Source organism: Tachyglossus aculeatus, chromosome 5 (genome assembly GCF_015852505.1).
Source record: "Tachyglossus aculeatus isolate mTacAcu1 chromosome 5, mTacAcu1.pri, whole genome shotgun sequence".
NCBI lineage: Eukaryota > Metazoa > Chordata > Mammalia > Monotremata > Tachyglossidae > Tachyglossus > Tachyglossus aculeatus.
The window spans coordinates 79,864,111-79,883,450 of record NC_052070.1 but is presented as its reverse complement, the minus strand read 5'-3'; the positions used below and the strand labels follow the sequence as shown (position 1 = coordinate 79,883,450).

General features: G+C 46.9%; 1 protein-coding gene across 2 annotated transcripts; it reads left to right on the top strand.

Annotated features, from left to right (window-relative positions):
• Nucleotides 1–4,625: 4,625 nt before the first annotated feature.
• On the top strand, nt 4,626–19,027 carry GINS4 (GINS complex subunit 4). 2 transcript variants are annotated; one of them, XM_038746576.1, is made up of 8 exons: nt 4,626–4,713; nt 5,647–5,794; nt 9,286–9,372; nt 9,784–9,897; nt 11,532–11,629; nt 12,490–12,578; nt 17,008–17,098; nt 17,202–19,027. In XM_038746576.1, the coding sequence occupies exons 2-8, from the start codon at nt 5,693–5,695 to the stop codon at nt 17,296–17,298; spliced, it is 678 nt and encodes a 225-aa protein (XP_038602504.1). In that variant the 5' UTR covers nt 4,626–4,713; nt 5,647–5,692; the 3' UTR covers nt 17,299–19,027. The 2 variants fall into 2 exon arrangements, with proteins under 2 accessions (XP_038602504.1, XP_038602507.1); XM_038746579.1 differs by having other exon boundaries at nt 4,663–4,713; nt 5,690–5,794.
• The last annotated feature ends 313 nt before the right edge of the window (nt 19,028–19,340 follow it).

The following is a 19,340-nucleotide window of genomic DNA, read 5'->3' as shown; positions in this document are numbered from 1 at the left end:
TGTTCTGCCCACAGGAAGAACTCAATGAATACCATTGATTTATGGATTCTTTATACTTCAGAAAACTGAAGAAGAAGTAGTGTGGCCTAGTGGAGAGAGCAAGGGCCTGCGAGTCCAAAAGGGCCTGGATTCTCATCGCAGCTCTGCCACTTGTCTGCTGGGTGACCTTGGGCGAGTCACTTGACTTCTCTGGGCCTCAGTTAACTCCATCTGTAAAATGGGGATTAAGAGTGTGAGCCCCATGTGGGGCATGGACTGTGTTCAACCTGATTAGTGTAGATCTACCCCAGTGCCGAGTACAGTGCCTGGCACACAGTAAGCACGTAACAAATACCATCTAAAACACAAAAAAGAGGACGGTGAGCTCATCCACTGAGATGGTAAACTCCTTGAGGGTTCGTTGAACTTTCCTAAGCGCTTCTTTCCTCTCCCCTTCTAGACTGGAAGCTCGTTGTGGGCAGGGAATGTGTCTGTTTATTGTTATACGGTATTCTCCCAAGCGCTTAGGACGGTTCTCCGCACACAGTAAGCGCTCAATAAATACGACTGACTTTGCACATCGTAAGTGCTTAACAAATGTCACCACTTGGCACGTTGTGTTGTATCCCTCCTTTCTACTCGTTCACTGAGCTTGATATCCCCATGGGATCGGGACAGGCGGAGAAGAGAGAATGCACCACAATCAATTCTTTAGCTCAGATTCCCAATTCTGAAACCTCAAACCGAGGCCCGTCGGTTGTTCCAGATGGGAGACCCTATCCCATCTCCACTGCGATGTGAAACTGACACAGGAAGGTGGAAAGCAGAAAGAACAACCTTTCCATAAACGGACAAAAAGTGAAATTTGACTCAGGAAAAGGGCAGAGACGGGTTGCAATTTATCCCTTGCTCAGGAGGGAGGAAAGTGCATCCTGCGGCTGCTCCCCCAAAGCCATTAGGTATCCCCACGGCTCCCCTGAGCACGCGAGCCCAACAACATTGGTGTAGACTGACCAGGCATTTCGGTTTTGTGTACTTTGAAATACTTTGCCCTATGGACATGCCCAGGATGCTTATGCATTGCTTGAGTATAAGGTTTATGAGAATTGGGACCGTTTCTTTTAATCAATCAATCAATCAATCGTATTTATTGAGCGCTTACTGTGTGCAGAGCACGGTACTAAGCGCTTGGGAAGTACAAGTTGGCAACATATAGAGACAGTCCCTACCCAACAAGGATTTTACAAAGTCAAAAACAATAAGCCAAATGGTCAATACGTATAATATCAGAACAACACTGTGACAGGGTTTCATTCATTCATCCAATCGTATTTACTGAGTGCTTACTGGGTGCAAAACACTGTACTAAGTGCTTGGGAGAGGACAATATAACAATAAACAGACCCATTCCCTGCAGCCCAATGAGCTCGCAGGCTAGAGGGGGAGAGGAAAGAAAAGGAAAGAAAAGAAAAGGAAAGAAAAGAAGAAAAGAAAAGAAAAGAAAAGAAAAGAAAAGAAAAGAAAAGAAAAGAAAAGAAAAGAAAAGAAAAGAAAAGGAAAAAAAAAGAAAAGAAAAGAAAAGAGGAAAGGAAAGGAAAGAAAAGAGAGAAAGAAAGGAAAGGAAAGGAAAGGAAAGAGAGAAGGAAAGGAAAGGAAAGAGAGAAGGAAAGGAAAGGAAAGGAAAGGAAAGGAAAGGAAAGGAAAGGAAAGGAAAGGAAAGGAAAGGAAAGGAAAGGAAAGGAAAGGAAAGAGGAAGGAAGGAAGGAAGGAAGGAAGAAAAAGAAAGAAAAAGAAAGGAAAAGAAAGGAAGGAAGGAAGGAAAGAAAGAAAGAAAGAAAGAAAGAAAGAAAGAAAGTAGGAAAGAAAGAAAGAAAGAAAAAGAAAGAAAAAGAAAGCATAATAATAATAATAATAATGGTATTTGTTAAGCACTTACTATGTGCAAAGCACTGTTCTAAGAGCTGGGGAGGTTACAAGGTGATCAGGTTGTCCCATGGGGGGTTCAGAGTTTTAATCCCCATTTTACAGATGAGGCAACTGAGGCACAGAGAAGTTAAGTGACTTGCCCAAAGTCACACAGCTGACAGTTGGCGGAGCCGGGATTTGAACCCATGACCTCTGACTCCAGAGCCCGTGCTCTTTCCAGTGAAAGGAAACCTCAGCTCTACCACTTGTCTGCTGAGTGACCTTGGGCAAGTCATTTGACATCTCTGTGCCTCAGTTTCCTCAACTGTGTATGGGGATTCAATACCTGTTCTTCCTCCCCCTTAGACTGTGAGCTTGTGTGAGATAAGAACTGTGTCTGATCAGATGATCTTGCATCTATTCCAAATCAATCAATTCCTATCTTTTCATCTAGTATCCGTCTCTCCCTCTAGATCGTAAATTTGTAACGGGCAGTGACCATGTGTCTGCTAATTAAGCTAATGCTGCTTTGCACACACCCAAGAGCTTAGTACACTGCTCTACTCAACGGTAAGCGCCCAATAAATATCAATTATTGATAGAAGCCCTTAAGAAATGCACAATTATTATTACTTGTTTTTATTATCATTATTGGTAATAGTAGTAATAATAATAATGATGGTATTTTTAAGCATTTACTATATGTCAAGCACTGTTCTAAGCGCTGGGGTAGATACAAGGTAATCAGGTTGTCCCACGTGAGACTCACAGTCTTGATCCCCATTTTACAGATGAGGTAACTGAGGCACAGAGAAGTTAAGTGACTCGCCCAAAATCACACAGCTGACGAGTGGCGGAGTCGGGATTAGAACTCACAACAATATGTTGCCGACTTGTACTTCCCAAGCGCCTAGTACAGTGCTCTGCACACAGTAAGCGCTCAATAAATACGATTGAATAATCAATCAATCAATCAATCGTATTTATTGAGCGCTTACTGTGTGCAGAGCACTGTACTAAGCGCTTGGGAAGTACAAGTTGGCAACATATCATCATCAATCGTATTTATTGAGCGCTTACTAGGTGCAGAGCACTGTACTAAGCGCTTGGCAAGTACAAATTGGCAACATATAGAGACAGTCCCTACCCAACAGTGGGCCTAATGAATGAACCTCTGATTCCCAAGCCCGGGCTCTTTCCACTAAGCCATGAGTAGTAGTAGTAATAATAATAATAATAATTTAATAATAATAATTTAATAATAATAATAATAATTTCCACTAAGCCGTGAGTAGTAGTAGTAATAATAAGAAGAAGAACAGTGCTTTGCACATAGTAAGCGCTTAACAAATACCAATATTATTATTATTATTATTATTAATGATGGTATTTGTTAAGCGCTTACTATGTGCCAAGCGCTGTTCTATGCGCCGGGGTAGACCCGAGGTAATCAGGTTGTACCACGTGGGGCTCACAGTCTTAATCCCCGTTTTCCAGATGAGGGAACTGAGGCACAGAGAAGTTAAGTGACTTACCCAAGGTCACACAGCTGATTAAGTGGTGCAGGTGGAATTAGAACCCTCATCCTCTGGCTCCCAATAATTATAATGATGGCATTTGTTAAGTGCAAAGCACTGTTCTAAGCGCTGGGGAGGATGCAAGGCGATCAGGTCGTCCCACGTGGGGCTCACAGCCTTAATCCCCATTTTACAGATGAGGGAACTGAGGCACAGAGAAGTAGCGTGGCTCAGTGGAAAGAGCCCGGGCTTTGGAGTCAGTGGTCATGGGTTCAAATCCCTGCTCTGCCAACTGTCAGCTGTGTGACCTTGGGCAAGTCACTTCACTTCTCTGTGCCTCAGTTACCTCATCTGGAAAATGGGGATTGACCGTGAGCCCCCCGTGGGACAACCTGATCACCTTGTATCCCCCCAGCGCTTAGAACAGTGCTTTGCACATAGTAAGTGCTTAATAAATGCCCTTATTATTATTGTGTGACTTGCCCAAAGTCACACAGCTGTTAAGCGGCGGAGCCGGGATTAGAACCCATGACCTCTGACTCCTAAGCCCGTGAAATTTCCACTAAGCCACTATGCTTCTCATAGTAGTAGTAGTAGTAGTAGTAGTAGTAGTAGAAGTAGTAGTCTTTTAGACTGTGAGCCCACTGTTGGGTAGGGACTGTCTCTATATGTTGCCAACTTGTACTTCCCAAGCGCTTAGTACAGTGCTCTGCACACAGTAAGCGCTCAATAAATACGATTGATGATGATGATAGTAGAAGTGGTATATTTTCATCACTGAAGGCGTCCGTTTTTCTGAGGTTTCAGTAATTTTTGAGGGGCCTGAGACGGAATTCACGTCTTCGCCGCTGGGGGCAGTGCGGGAGAGGCTCCTCCCGTCCTGAGCCGCGGGAGTCGGGCGCCCTCTCCAGGCCCCGCTAGGAAATGCAAGGAAGAATGGGTCCCCGATGGACTGGCTGACGTCACTGCGTGCAGACGCTACCATTGGGGTAGGGGTGCGCAGAGCTCCAATTTCCTTCTCTATCGATCACTGGGATTTTCTGAGCCTTTATGTGCAAATCACTATACTAATTATTAACTAAAGCAGAATTATGCAACAGATCTGGTAATCGCGTTGGCTCTCCACTATGCTGTTACAATAGAGAGTTTGAGCTCTCCCCCCGCAGGGCTCACGGTGGGCCGGGCCGGGGTAGGAGGCCCCACCTCCAGGGATTGGTGGTTGTGTCCTATTCGCTGATTGGCTCGCGTGATGCGATGACGTCATGGGGGCGCTTCGGGGGCGCGGGAAGCGGACTGAGCCTGGAGTGACCAGGTAAAGGGAAGGCCCGGGGGTCAAGGGTCAAGGGTCAGGGGTCAGGCTGAGGTTAGGCCAGGCCGGGCCACCAATCAATCAATCAATCAATCGTATTTATTGAGCGCTTACTGTGTGCAGAGCACTGGACTAAGCGCTTGGATCCTTTCATTCATTCATTTGTGTTTATTGAGCTTTTACTACATGCACAGCACTGAAGTCACTTCACTTCCCTGGGCCTCAGTTCCCTCATCTGCAAAATGGGGATGAAGACTGTGAGCCCCCCATGGGACAACCTGATTACCCTGTATCTGCCCCAACGCTTAGAACAGTGCTTTGCACATAGTAAGAGCTTAACAAACACCAACATTATTATTATTACTAAGCGCTTGGGAGAGGACATACTGAGCCCCTTCCTTCCTGTCCCCCTCCCCATCCCCCCATCTTACCTCCTTCCCTTCCCCACAGCACCTGTATATATGTATATATGTTTGTACAGATTTATTACTCTATTTATTTATCTCACTTGTACATATCTATTCTATTTATTTTGTTAGTATGTTTGGTTTTGTTCTCTGTCTCCCCCTTCTAGACTGTGAGGCCACTGTTGGGTAGGGACTGCCTCTATATGTTGCCAGCTTGTCCTTCCCAAGCGCTTAGTCCAGTGCTCTGCACACAGTAAGCGCTTAATAAATACGATTGATTGACTGATTGTTAAACTGTACTCTCCCAAGTGCATAGTACAGTACTCTGCACACATTGAGTGCTCAATAAATGCAATGGATGATTGAATGACTGGTCCTGCAACAAACAAGTGGTTGAGTTGGGATTAGAACCCCGGTCTCCTGACGCCCAGTCCTGTGGTCCCTTCCTGTAGGCCACACTTGCTTTTTAATGGAATGCTATGTTTTTTGTAGGATATGCACTGGTTGTAATGAGATCCTTGGGTTTCAGGTTTTGGTGAGTGACATTTTCCTCCTTCCCACCCCCTCCGTAGAGGATGGCTGAGGACTCCCACCACTTGGAACAGGACTCCAGGGCAGAGAGCGAGGAGGACGAGGTGGTGCTGACTCCTGCAGAGCTCATCGGTCAGCTGGAGCAGGTAAGCGCAGGCAAGAAAAATCCGCTTCTCTTCCTCATCTGCATTTAATCCGCATCTGGAGACAGCAGGAAGAGAAGTAAGAGGTGCAGAGTTCGAAACTAATCTCCGCAGAGCAAAGCCCTCAGTCTTGCAACGGGAAACAGTCGATTGCCCTCCTAGGGACGTTGTCTTCTATCCCTGTTGTGCTCACCCACATACTTACAACAGTGTTCTGCACACAGTTTATACAGCTAAGCTCCCTCTAGACTGTAAACTCGTTGAAGGCAGGGAGAGTATCCACCAAGCTCTTAGTACAGTGCTCTGCCCACAGTAAGTGCCCAGTACTGTGAGCCCGTTGTTGGGTAGGGACCGCCTCTATACGTTGCCAATTTGTACTTCCCAAGCACTTAGTACAGTGCTCTGCACACAGTAAGTGCTCAATAAATACGATTGAATGAATGAATAAATATGACTTATTGATCTGTTTATTATTGTTTGTAAGCTCGTTGAAGGCAGGGAAAGTATCCACCAAGCTCTTAGTATAAGAGCTCAGTACTGTGAGCCCATTGTTGGGTAGGGACCGCCTCTATACGTTGCCAATTTGTACTTCCCAAGCGCTTGGTACAGTGCTCTGCACACTGTAAGTGCTCAATAAATACGATTGAATGAATGAATAAATATGACCGATTGATCTGTTTATTATTATCATCACTGTTATGGTATTTGTTAAGCACTTACTAGGTGTCAAGCACTGTTCTAAGCTCCGGGGTAGATACCAGTCACAGTCCCTGCCCCACATGGCGTTCACAGTCTAAGTAGAAGTGAGAATCGGTATTGAATCCCCATTTTACAGTTGAGGCAATGGAGACACAGAGAAGTGAAGTGACTGGCCCAAGGTCACACAGCAGACAAGTGGCAGAGCCACATTAGAACTCAGATCCTCTGGCTCCCGGCCCCATTCTCTTTCCATTAAATCACGCTGCGCCTCGCTTTTAGTTTCCCAATTTCGGGGTACCCTAAAGTGGTTTGTTGGTTATCCTGCTGTCAGCCTTCTCCTCATATATCCCACCTTTCATAGCTTTAGCGAGGGGAGCGTCGCTTCAGTGCCAGGAGACCCACTTTGTCCTAGAAACTCACTGTCCGTGATCCTGCCTTGCCGTTTGAGGTTAAGTAGAGACCATAAGTTAGGCTGATGGAACTGTTCAACTAGTTGAATTTAGCATTTTGGAGGATGTCCAGCCGGGAAGCTATAGAGAAGGGTGAACAGCATTACATACTAATAGTAAATACTATCGTTATTACTACTAACTACTTACAAAGACACACACATCTTCACCAACCTTACATCGTCGAAGAGAGAGGTTAACTTGTAGGGGCAGCAGTTCTGTAGACCTTTAGTTTGGCCTGAAGGCTAATACGACCCCCCAACACCGCGACTGTCTTCCAAAGAATATCCTGGCCTTCTTGATTTTTTTTTTCACTTTGTTGTCAATTATGTTGTAGGTCAGTGTGTTGCCTAGGTAGCAGAATTGTTAGCTTTTTAAACTCTGTGTTGCAGTATAACTTTCAGGTTGTGTGTTTGCTTGAGTGGTACGTACTTGACTGGTACCTTGATTTTACAGCTGTTTGCAGGGACGTATCTTCTAACTCTTGAATTGTCCTCTCCTAAGTGCTTAGTAAAGTGTTCTGCACTTTAAGCACTCAATAAATAGCATTAGTTGATTGATTTTTCTTTAGGCTTACCATCAGCTCTTAATGTGTGGTTGATTCGGGGCAGCAATTTGTGTCACTTTTTGGGGGGTACAGTCATCTAAGTACAACAACTCTTGAATGGCTGTTTCTAGGACTTTGGGTGATGCTTAGAGTCTTTTGAGTTGAAAGACATTCCCAGAGTGCAGAAGTGTACTGTAACACCTGTCTGCGGGTTTTTTTGTTGCATCTTTCAGTTTGGCTGGGTAGAATAAATTGAACAACACCAGACCCACTTCTCATCCCTGCTTTTCTATTAGCAGTGGAAAGTGGATTGAATAGGGCACTCAACTCCACCCCAGCCAGCCACGCCAGTGTGAACTTTTAACTGATTTCCACAGTCCAGATCTACTACTGATGGGATCATATGTTTTCATAAGGTCTACGAAAACAGTGTACATGTCTTGGAGCCATTCCCTGCACTTTTCCCATATCAGGTATCCTGCGCAGATCGTGTCTGCTGCCTGACCCGGGGGTCATTTGGGTGATGTTCTTCAGCAGTGGCTCTAAGAGTCCTCAGGCCAGAATCTTGCCTGCAATAGAGAAAAAACTGCTATCCATTGATTGTTTCTTGAAGATCCTGACATGAAACTCAAAATCTTCCAATCACCAAGTCCCGCTGGCATCAAGGGACTCGGGACAGGCTCCTCAATTGGTTGTTGAAGCAGTAAAAGAAGAGCAAAAACCGCAGCCTTTGGGCAACTTTAATGGACTAAATAGTACTGATGGAGAAATCAGTCATTTGGATAGAACCACTGTGCCCCTGCCTCCCATCCTTGTAAACAACACCCACATACACACACATAGACACACAACCCCTCTCGCCACACCAGCCTGCATCTCATTCTCACCTGTGTATTCTTTCCCCATATTTAGTACAGTGTTTGACACACAGTAAGCCCTTAATAAATACTATTACTACTGCTGCTATGCATCTTCACCACCTTCTCACTCTCTAAGAAAGAGGTTGACTCAAAGGGGCAGCCTTTTAGCCCTTAAGTGGAAGCTAGCGAATGCTGTTTTTAGTTCTACTTCTATGCTTTCATATGTCCCGACTCCCATGACCTCTTTTTATTAGTCTTTGTCTCTTTTAGCTCATTTTGTTGTCCCCTTTCCTAGCTCCCTCGTATCGCCTTGTAGATTCTCCTAACATCAAATACTGTATCATATATTAAGGGAAGTAGCCTGATTTCGAAATAGAGAACGTATTTCCAGCATGTCCCTTGACTCATTCGTAGGTCTAACCTCTCTGTTTTTTCTCCCCAATAAAGTGGAAATACAATGCTGGTGGCTCCTGGTGGTATTTGGAGGAAAAAGTGGAAGGCTGCTTGTAAAACACTTTGAGCTCCTTCTATGAAATGTGTAGAAGCACAAGCATTATAAAAATGAATTCAGGGTCATACTGTAGTAAGTACCAGACTGTCACAAAATGTCGCATATGTGGCATAAACATTTTCTAGAAATAGAAATCCTGCTGACAGCGTCCGGTGAAAGTGTGTTTATTGCATCCAGGTGCTATTGCCAACTATAAAAATACCGGCAGGAGTGACCATTTTGGTGTACGTCAGACGTAGCCTATCAGCAGAATGTTCCCAGCAAAAACTGAAGAGGAAAGGACACTGGCAGGCATCCACACAACAAATTTTAAACAATTTGAACTCATAGAGAAGCATTTACTTTCTTCCTGTCCAGGCGGACACACCAGCTCTCTCTTCTCCAGGTATTGCAGTGGATTTCCCTTATTGTCCTGCTTTGTCCCTTAGGCCTGGCTGAACGAAAAATTTTCCCCTGAACTCCTGGAGAGCAAATCCGAAATCGTCGAATGTGTCATGGAGCAGCTGGATCACATGGTAAGAGCCTGCAGTGTGGGAAGGGCAGAGAGCGAGCGGAAATTAAGGTGGGCAAAAGAGCTTTCTGTCCCTTCTGTTTTTTACTTGCTGTTTCCCCTCCCCGGGAGGTCTTCTAGAAGCCCCCCTTCGCATTGCTCCTTTATGTATTTTGCTGCGGATTTGGGAGGCGCCTCACTTGATATCAGTATGCTGTCCTTGAGAAGGGTGACTGTATTGTTTAACATCCCATTCCCGTTGGACTGTATCTCCATTTTCTTTGCCCGAACAAGGTCTCCCTGCAGCTTGGAAGGAAGATGCTTAGCTTAGCTGGGACGCTTTAGCTATGTGCGAGCCAGAAGCGGCCAGATGGAGCCCGATATGCTTCCAGTTTTCCACAGTCAGGTTGTGTTACCGTGGGTCTCTCCTCTCTAGGAAGCAAATCTCCGACGAGCCAAGAAGGGAGACCTGAAGGTCAGCATTCACCACATGGAGATCGAGAGAATTCGCTATGTCCTCAGTAGTTACTTGAGGAGCCGGCTGATGAAGGTTAGACACTGAAGTGCTCTGCGCATAGTAAGCGCTCAATAAATACGATTGATAAATACGACTGATGAAGTGCCTGTGTGCAATGGGGTAAGGTCGGTTGAAGTGTTATCCAGGATCCCCTGGCAGTCCTTAGGACCAGAAAATGTCGCTGGGAGAAAGGAAAGTTACCAGTCCCTTTATGTCTTGTTGACCACCAGTGCAAAGGACCCACTGGCCTTTGCCTTCACAATAGCCTGCTTTTTTGAAAGGAAAGGAGCGAAGGTTGGTGGGTAGCTCTGCTGTGTGGGCAAAAGAAAAAGACAGTGAGTCCTTTCTTTATTTGAGAGGGTCAAGAAACTCTTTTGAGGCAGGAAGAGGGGGAAACGTTTAAAAGCCGGACAGGAGATCTACCCAATTTTGATTGCCAAGGAGGCCCTTTAACAGAAACAGCCTGGAAGCAGCTGCCCTTTAACAGAAACAGCCTGGAAGCAGCTGTCTGATTTGGAGTACAATAATACTAACACCTGACCAGAGTGTGGTTTGACTAAGGGTCTGGAAACGGAGCTCTTAACATTCTTGATTGGTGGAGACTCTGCCGTGCCAGGGGAAAGTCATACGTGTAGATTTGTTGCTCCTTTGTGTCTGCTGCATAGTTCCTTAATTGTGTGAGGAGGGGGAGGGAGAGGGCTGCCAGTTTTCCATTTTGAAATGGGCAAATTCCACTTGAAATTTTAGTAAATTTTGCTTTGGGCTTGGGCAAATGAAAGAGAATTCACTAAAATTCCAAGTGGATGGGCCAAATTTTTGAGGTAACCCTAACCCCTGCCTCTCTGTTAGTTCAGTGTAGGCTGCCAAGTCTGCTCTTCATCACCACTTCCCTGTCCAGCGCATTAGTGTTGGGAAAAGGAGCTCTTTTGTGCCTGTGGCTCTCTAGAGGAGCAGCTCCACCAAGCTAGCGCTCTCTTTACCACGCAATGCATCCGGCAGCTGTAGAGGGGGTTTTATTTGCTGAAAATGGAAAACTCGACTCCTGGAGGAGAAAGCGAAGGCTCGAGAGAGCAGAGAGAAAAGATCGGGTTCGCAGAGCAACTCAAATGGGAGGAATTCGGATGTTGGAGAAAGGTGGTCTGAAAGCACATTGTTTGGATTGGATTAACAGTCCGAGTTTCTTGTTTGCTTTTTATGGTATTCGTTAAGTGCATGCTATGTGACAAACACTGTTCTGAGCCCTGGGGTTGGTCACAGTACCAGTTCCCCTTGGGGCTCACAGTCTGAGTAGGAGGGAAAACAAGAGAACTGAAGCACAGAGGAGTTAAGTGATTGGCCCAAGGTCACACAGCAAGCAACTGGCAGAGCCGGGATTAGAACCCAGGTCCCCAACTCCCATTCCAGTGATTTTTTCTGACCCTGAAAATCTCTAAAACTCCTGGAAAGGTATTTAGCAGCTAAGTACCGACATTTACTTACCTGACCCTGAAAATCTCTAAAATCCCAGCCCCCAACTACAGGAAAGGTGTTTAGCAGCTAAGTACCAACCTTTACTTACTAGAAACCTAAACTAGGCTCTAAGTAAGTGGAGGCTAAGTGTGAAGAAGGCACATCTATGACTTCCAGTTTATTTTTTTTTTTTTTGGTTTTTCTTCTCTTTGTGGCAGATAGAGAAGTTTTTCCCTCATGTTCTTGAGAAGGAGAAGACTCGGTCAGAGGGAGAGCCTTCCAACCTCTCCCCAGAAGAGTTTGCCTTTGCCAAAGAGTGAGTAAAAAGGGGAGCAGTCGATCACTAGTATTAATCAATCGTATTGAGCGCTTACTGTGCGCAGAGCACTGCACTAAGCGCTTGGGAAGTACAAGTTGGCAACATATAGAGACAGTCCCTACCCAACAGTGGGCTCACAGTCTAAAAGAGCACTCACTATCAAGCACTGTACTAAGCATTTGGAAGAGCACAATGCAGCAGAATTAGCAGACACATTCCCCGCCCACGAGTTTACAGTCTAGAGGGGGAGACCGACGTTAATATGGATAAATAAGTAACTTATAATATGCAATTTAAAGATATGTACATAAGTGCGGTGGGATTGGGGGTGGGGTGAATATTGAATATCCAATGTCCAAAGGTGACAGATCGAAGTGCATAGACGACCCAAGGAAAGGGGCTGGTTCTGTCCCATTCGTAACCCCTGGCCCTTGTGTGCCAGAAACGTGAACCTCCAGAGATTCTGAACACAAGCGCTTAGTACAGTGCTCTGCACACTGTAAGCACTCAATAAATACGATTGATTAATTGATGGATTGCTATGCCAGTAGGTGGACCATGTCGTGTGCCTTATCATCATCATCATCAATCGTATTTATTGAGCGCTTACTATGTGCAGAGCACTGTACTAAGCGCTTGGGAAGTACAAGTATGGATGGAGAGGAAAGGGCGGATCTTGGCAATGTTGCGGAGCTGAGACCGGCAGGTTTTGGTGACGGCTTGGATGTGAGGGGTGAAGGAGAGAGCGGAGTCGAGGATGACACCAAGGTTGCGGGCTTGTGAGACGGGAAGGACGGAAACTCTGGGTTTCCGTTGGAGGGAAGGGTGGCCCGTCAGTGAGCGCTTGCGTGTTTCAGGTACATGGCCAACACCGAGACGTATCTGAAAACTGTGGCCCTGAAGCACATGCCTCCTAACCTGCAGAAGGTGGATCTCCTAAGATCAGGTGAGCAAACTCTTCTTCCAGAAACCGACGAGTGCCTCTCCAGGGATCCTCCGGGTTTCTTCGAAGTAGACCCGAGATGCCTTCTCTTTCCCAAAAATGCTGGAATGATTGTAGTAATTGTGGAACGGGAGCCGGGGAAGTACCGCTGCTTTCCAGGCTTGGGGCTCAGTGGAAAGAGCCCGGGCTTGGGAGTCAGTGGTTGTAGGTTCTAATCCCGGCTCTGCCACTTATCAGCTGTGTGACTCTATCAATCAATCAATCAATCGTATTTGTTGAGCACTTACTGTGTGCAGAGCCCTGTACTAAGCGCTTGGGAAGTACAAGTTGGTAACATACAGAGACAGTCCCTACCCAACAGTGGGCTCACAGTCTAAAAGGGGGAGACAGGGAACAAAACCAAGCATAGTAACAAAATAAAATAAATAGAATAGATAGGTACAAGTAAAATAAATAAATAAATAAATAGAGTAGTAAATGTGTACAAACATATATACATATATACAGGTGCTGTGGGGAAGGGAAGGAGGTAAGATGGGGGATGGAGGGGGGATAAGGGGGAGAGGAAGGAAGGGGCTCAGTCTGGGCATTCATTCAGTCGTATTGAGCGCTTACTGTGTGCAGAGCACTGTACTAAGTGCTTGGGAAGTACATGTCATGTTGGGAAGTACTTGTCATGTCACTTCACTTCTCTGGGCCTTGGTTCCCTCATCTGTAAAATGGGGATTAAGACTGTGATACCCACATAGGTAACCAGCCCAGCGCTTAGAACATTACTTGGCACATAGTAAGTGCTTAACAAATACCATTATTTATTTTTTGAAGCAGCGTGGCTCAGTGGAAAGAGCCCGAGGTTGGGAGTCAGGGGTCACGGGTTCTAATCCCGGCTCCGCCACTTGTCAGCTGTGTGACTTTGGGCAAGCAACTTCACTTCTCTGGGCCTCAGGTACCTCATCTGTAAAATGGGGATTGTAAGCCCCACGTGGGACTACCTGATCACCTTGTATCCCCCAGCGCTTAGAACAGTGTTTCACATGTAGTAAGCACTTAACAAATACCATTTAATATATGTATTAAATATATATATATATTTATTTACATATATAAATATATATATTAAATAATATGTATATATATAATAATGGCATTTGTTAAGCACTTACTATGTGCCAGGCACTGTATTAAGTGCTAGGCTGGATACCAGAAAATCCAGTTGGACACAGTCCACTGTCCCACATGGGGCTCACAGTCTTAATCCCCATTTTACAAATGAGGTCACTGAGGCACAGAGAGGTGAAGTGACTTGCCCTGGGTCACACAGCAGACAAGTGGCAGAGCCAGGATTAGAACCCATGATCTTCTGACTCCCAGGACTGTGCTCTGTCCACTTCAATCAATCAATCAATCAATCAATCGTATTTATTGAGCGCTTACTATGTGCAGAGCACTGTACTAAGCGCTTGGGAAGTACAAATTGGCATCACATAGAGACAGTCCCTACCCAACAGTGGGCTCACAGTCTAAAAGGGGGAGACAGAGAACAGAACCAAACATACCAACAAAATAAAATAAGTAGGATAGAAATGTACAAGTAAAATAAATAAATAAATAAATAAATAGAGTAATAAATATGTACAACCATATATACATATATACAGGTGCTGTGGGGAAGGGAAGGAGGTAAGACGGGGGGATGGAGAGGGGGACGAGGGGGAGAGGAAAGAAGGGGCTCAGTCTGGGAAGGCCTCCTGGAGGAGGTGAGCTCTCAGCAGGGCCTTGAAGGGAGGAAGAGAGCTAGCTTGGCGGATGGGCAGAGGGAGGGCATTCCAGGCCCGGGGGATGACGTGGGCCGGGGGTCGATGGCGGGACAGGCGAGAGCGAGGTACAGTGAGGAGATTAGTGGTGGAGGAGCGGAGGGTGCGGGCTGGGCAGTAGAAGGAGAGAAGGGAGGTGAGGTAGGAGGGGGCGAGGTGATGGAGAGCCTTGAAGCCCAGGGTGAGGAATTTCTGCTTGATGCGCAGATTGATCGGTAGCCATTGGAGGTTTTTGAGGAGGGGAGTAATATGTCCAGAGCGTTTCTGGACAAAGATAATCCGGGCAGCAGCATGAAGTATGGATTGAAGTGGAGAGAGACACGAGGATGGGAGATCAGAGAGAAGGCTAGTGCAGTAGTCCAGACGGGATAGGATGAGAGCTTGAATGAGCAGGGTAGCGGTTTGGATGGAGAGGAAAGGGCGGATCTTGGCAATGTTGCGGAGCTGAGACCGGCAGGTTTTGGTGACGGCTTGGATGTGATGGGTGAATGAGAGAGCGGAGTCGAGGATGACACCAAGGTTGCGGGCTTGTGAGACGGGAAGGATGGTAGTGCCGTCAACAGAGATGGGAAGGTCAGGGAGAGGACAAGGTTTGGGAGGGAAGACAAGGAGCTCAGTCTTCGACATGTTGAGCTTTAGGTGGCGGGCGGACATCCAGATGGAGATGTCCTGAAGGCAGGAGGAGATGCGAGCCTGGAGGTAGGGGAAGAGAGCAGGGGCAGAGATGTAGATCTGGGTGTCATCAGCGTAGAGATGATAGTTGAAGCCGTGGGAGAGAATGAGGTCACCAAGGGAGTGAGTGTATATTGAGAACAGAAGGGGACCAAGCACTGAACCTTGGGGAACCCCCACAGTAAGAGGATGGGAGGGGGAGGAGGAGCCTGCAAAAGAGACTGAGAAAGAACGACCGGAGAGATAAGAGGAGATAAGAGGAGAACCAGGAGAGGACGGAGTCTGTGAAGCCAAGGTCAGATAACGTGTTGAGGAGAAGGGGGTGGTCCACAGTGTCAAAGGCAGCTGAGAGGTCGAGGAGGATTAGGACAGAGTATGAGCCGTTGGATTTGGCAAGCAGGAGGTCATGCTCTTTTTGTCCTCTCCTCCCATCTCTACCCCAGACTGGTTCTGGATTGGGGGCTCCCCACGCTGCTGGGCCCATTGACCCCAGCAGCTGTTCCATTTTTTCTTTTTTTTTTTTTTTAAGCACTTACTGTGTACCAGGTTACTGAACTAAGCACAGGGGAAGATACAAGTTAACAGGTTGGGCACAGTCCATGTCCCACATAACAGTAATAATAATAATAGTGGTATTTCTTAAGCACTTACTATGCGCCAGGCACTGTACTAAGCACTGGGGTGGATACAAGCAAATTGGGTTGGAAACAGCCCCTGTCCTACATGGGGCTCACAGTCTTAATCCCCATTTTACAGTTGAGGTAACTGAGGCCCACAGGAGTGAAGTGATCAAGGTCATACAGCAGACAAGTGGCAGAGCCGGGATTAGAACCCAGGTCCTTCCGACTCGCAGGACTGTGGTCTAGCCACGAAACACTGCTTTTCCTTCTTATTTTAGTTTGCTCTGACAAATATGTAGGTTGACCTCTACTCCCACTCGCCTACTCTTTTACAATAAATCCTCTTCCCTGTCTACTTAGACTGTGAGGCCCATGGGGGACGGGGCGGTGTCCATCCTGATTAAGTTGTATGCACCCCAGCATTGCAAAGGGTACTTGGCACGTAGTAAACACTTAACACATACCATTACCCAACTCTGCCACTTGTCCGCTGTGTGACTTCAGGCAAGTCACTTCGCTTCTCCGTGCCTCAGTTCCCTCATCTGTAAAATGGGGATGAAGCCTGTGAGCCCCACGTGGGACAACCTGATTACCTAATAATAATAATAATGGCATTTATTAAGTAAGTGCTTACTATGTGCAGAGCACTATTCTAAGCGCTGGGGAGGTTACAAGATGATCAGCTTGTCCCACGGGGGGCTCACAATCCTATTCCCCATTTTACAGATGAGGGAACCGAGGCACAGAGAAGCCCAAAGTCACCCAGCTGACAATTGGTAGAGCCGGGATTCGAACCCATGAACTCTGACTACAAAGCCCGGGCTCTTTCCGCTGAGCCACGCTGCTGCTTCTCTAGTACTTGCTAGGCGCTCACGACGTGCCAAGCACTGTTCTAATCACTGGGGTAGATACAAGTTAAATCAGGTCAGACGAAGCCCTCGTCCCACAGGGGTCTCATGGATTTAGGTGCCGATTCCATCACGATTTACAGGGTCACATTTCGTGTCAGTTTAGGCGCTGATTCCATCACGATTTACAGGGTCACATTTCGCGTCAAACGCCATTTATTAGGTTAACTCAGACTGGGATTTGACTCTGTAAGCTCTTTATGGGCAAGGATTATGCCTAAGAACTCAGTTGTATTGTACTTTTTCAGGTGCTTAAAACAGTGCCGGCACAATAGCCACTCAATAAAAATGATTGATTGATTAATAGATTATCTTGTATCCTCCCTAGCGCTTAGAACAGTGCTTGGCACATAGCAAGTGCTTAACAAATACTATCATTATCATCATCATCTTTGCTTCCGTGCTGCTCTCTTCACAGTTCCCAAACCCGATTTGGACTCATTTGTGTTCCTGAGGGTGAAGGAGCGGCAGGAGAACATTCTAGTGGAGCCCGAGACGGATGAGCAGAGGTAGGTCAACCTCTTCTGTCGTGGGAGGATGTGCTTATCCTGATAGAGGAAGCCCACGAGTTTTCCCTTTCCTCAACTAACCCAGATTTGGTTCTCCTCTCAGTGAGTATGTAATTGACCTGGAGGAGGGCTCGCAGCACCTGATCCGATATAAAACCATCGCGCCTCTGGTCGCCTCTGGAGCCGTCCAGCTAATTTAAAGTCCGAAGGAACAAGGCTGAGGAGGCGCAGAAGGGCGGACGTGGACTCCGTTCACGGGGACGTTTCGGAGAACCGGTCATCGCCGAGGACTCCAGGGTGGGAATCTTGAACTTCCTTCTCCAGCTGGCTCCCGTGTACCAAGACCCCCCCTCCCCTTCACTTCCAGGAGAGCCTCGGCTCAGTTTAACTTCGAAGGTCAAGCCCAGTTTGGTGACTTTAATCACTAGTTTCCAGAAGGCAGAAGGAATCGTCCCAACTTGTGACAAGGGCATTAAGTTGTTTTGGGTGTGAAAAGGTTGACTGACTTTTTTTCCCCCCCTCTAACCTGCCTCCGCGGAAACCTGCGGAGTGAAACAATCTTTCCTGATGCTGCAGATTAAGTGGGCAGGGTTCGGGTTCGGATTAAATGTTCATTTTTGTCTAAGGTCAGAAGATGGTGCCATTGCACTTTCATCTACTGAATACCCCAAAAAGAAGAAGCGTCTATGCAGCTCCCCAGGGGCCCGTTCTCCTGCTGTAATAGTGCACATTAGGGATAAATCCAAAAGGCGCGTATAGGATGGAAAAAGCAATTGCGCATACAGCCGTACAAAGCACCACAGCCCGTGGCGGGGAAGTAATATTATTTGGCCGTGTAAGGAAACTGATGGAAGAAAGCGTTTGATCGGGCTGGGAGCAATCTATCTAGCATGAGGAAAGCTGACGGGGGCTGTTTTAGAGACGGGGCCTCGGTATTCCATTTGGGGCACAGAATATAAGGACCAGCTGAAAAGCCAAAGCTCGCTTTCCGTCACCCTTGGCTGGGAACGGACACAAAAGAAAAACAGAACTAGTAGAGCGTTCCGGTTCTGGAGCAGAAGGAGCTCCCGTGCGGTTCTTGGCACCAGTCTCACGAGGGGCACCATGCTGAGCGCTCGTCTGCGGTCTGCCCCGAGTCCCTGGCAGGACTTGGACAACGAGGTCCTGGGAAGGCGGCATCTGCTCCCTCTGTCATGTCTTAGGGGAGCTGTAGTCCCCATTCTGTGTCTCTCATCAGAAGGGGCTGGAGATGAGCTGAATGCTGCAGGGGAGGAACGGGAAAGTGCTGCAGAGGGAGAGAGAGGAAACCAGCTGTCCCCACGAAGTGATTAAGTGACAACCTGCACACTAATTTTAGTCATCTCGGATGAAATTCCAGCTCGGCATTATAAAGGGATCAGAAATTTTCTCACATTTGAACTATATCATAAGAGTTGCTCACTTATATCCCTGTTAGTATTCTGCAGTTGCAGCGCTGACACCTGGCTCTCATTTTACCCTCTACCCCCATTCTCTCCCCAGTCGGATGGGACTGAGTGTAAATATTGAATGCACCGGGTAAACGAAGGTCACGTCTGCGTGACGTTAACTCAGCTATCCACATTATTGGACTTCATCCTCTTTTCCCTTCTTCATTTTGGGTTTATTGAGTGCTTACTGTGTGCAGAGCGCTGTATGAAGCACTTGGGAAAGTACGATATTTTTTCCTCCTTGACCTTCTCTTGTCTCCTTCCTCCCCTTATTGTGTCCAGTCAGACTGTCCTTACTCCACACCCTAGTCACCTTAGCCACTTCCCTTCACCTCCTAGCCCCAAATTCTAATGCAGTTGACCCTGTGGCTCCTCTCCCGGGGCCATTTTTGCTCCTCTCTGTCCTCCTGTTAGGTAAGCGCACTCCCTCTCTCCCTCTCCCTCTCCTTCTCCTTCTTCTCCTTCTCCCTCTCCCTCTCCCTCTCCCTCTCCCTCTCTCTCTCCCTCTCCCTCTCCCTCTCCCTCTCCCTCTCCCTCTCCCTCTCCCTCTCCCTCTCCCTCTCTCTCTCCCTCTATCAAAGCCACTTCAGGACTCCCTCCTCACCTTTCTTTCCATCCTTCCCCCATTGCAGCTGCAGCCGGGCAGGATTTTTTATTGCTTGGGTATGAGAGCAGGGAGCAAGTACTTGACGAGGGATGTAATAAGAAGTAGCCAATCAGGGCCCAGAGATTCATTCATTCAGTCATTCAATCGTATTTATTGAGCGCTTACT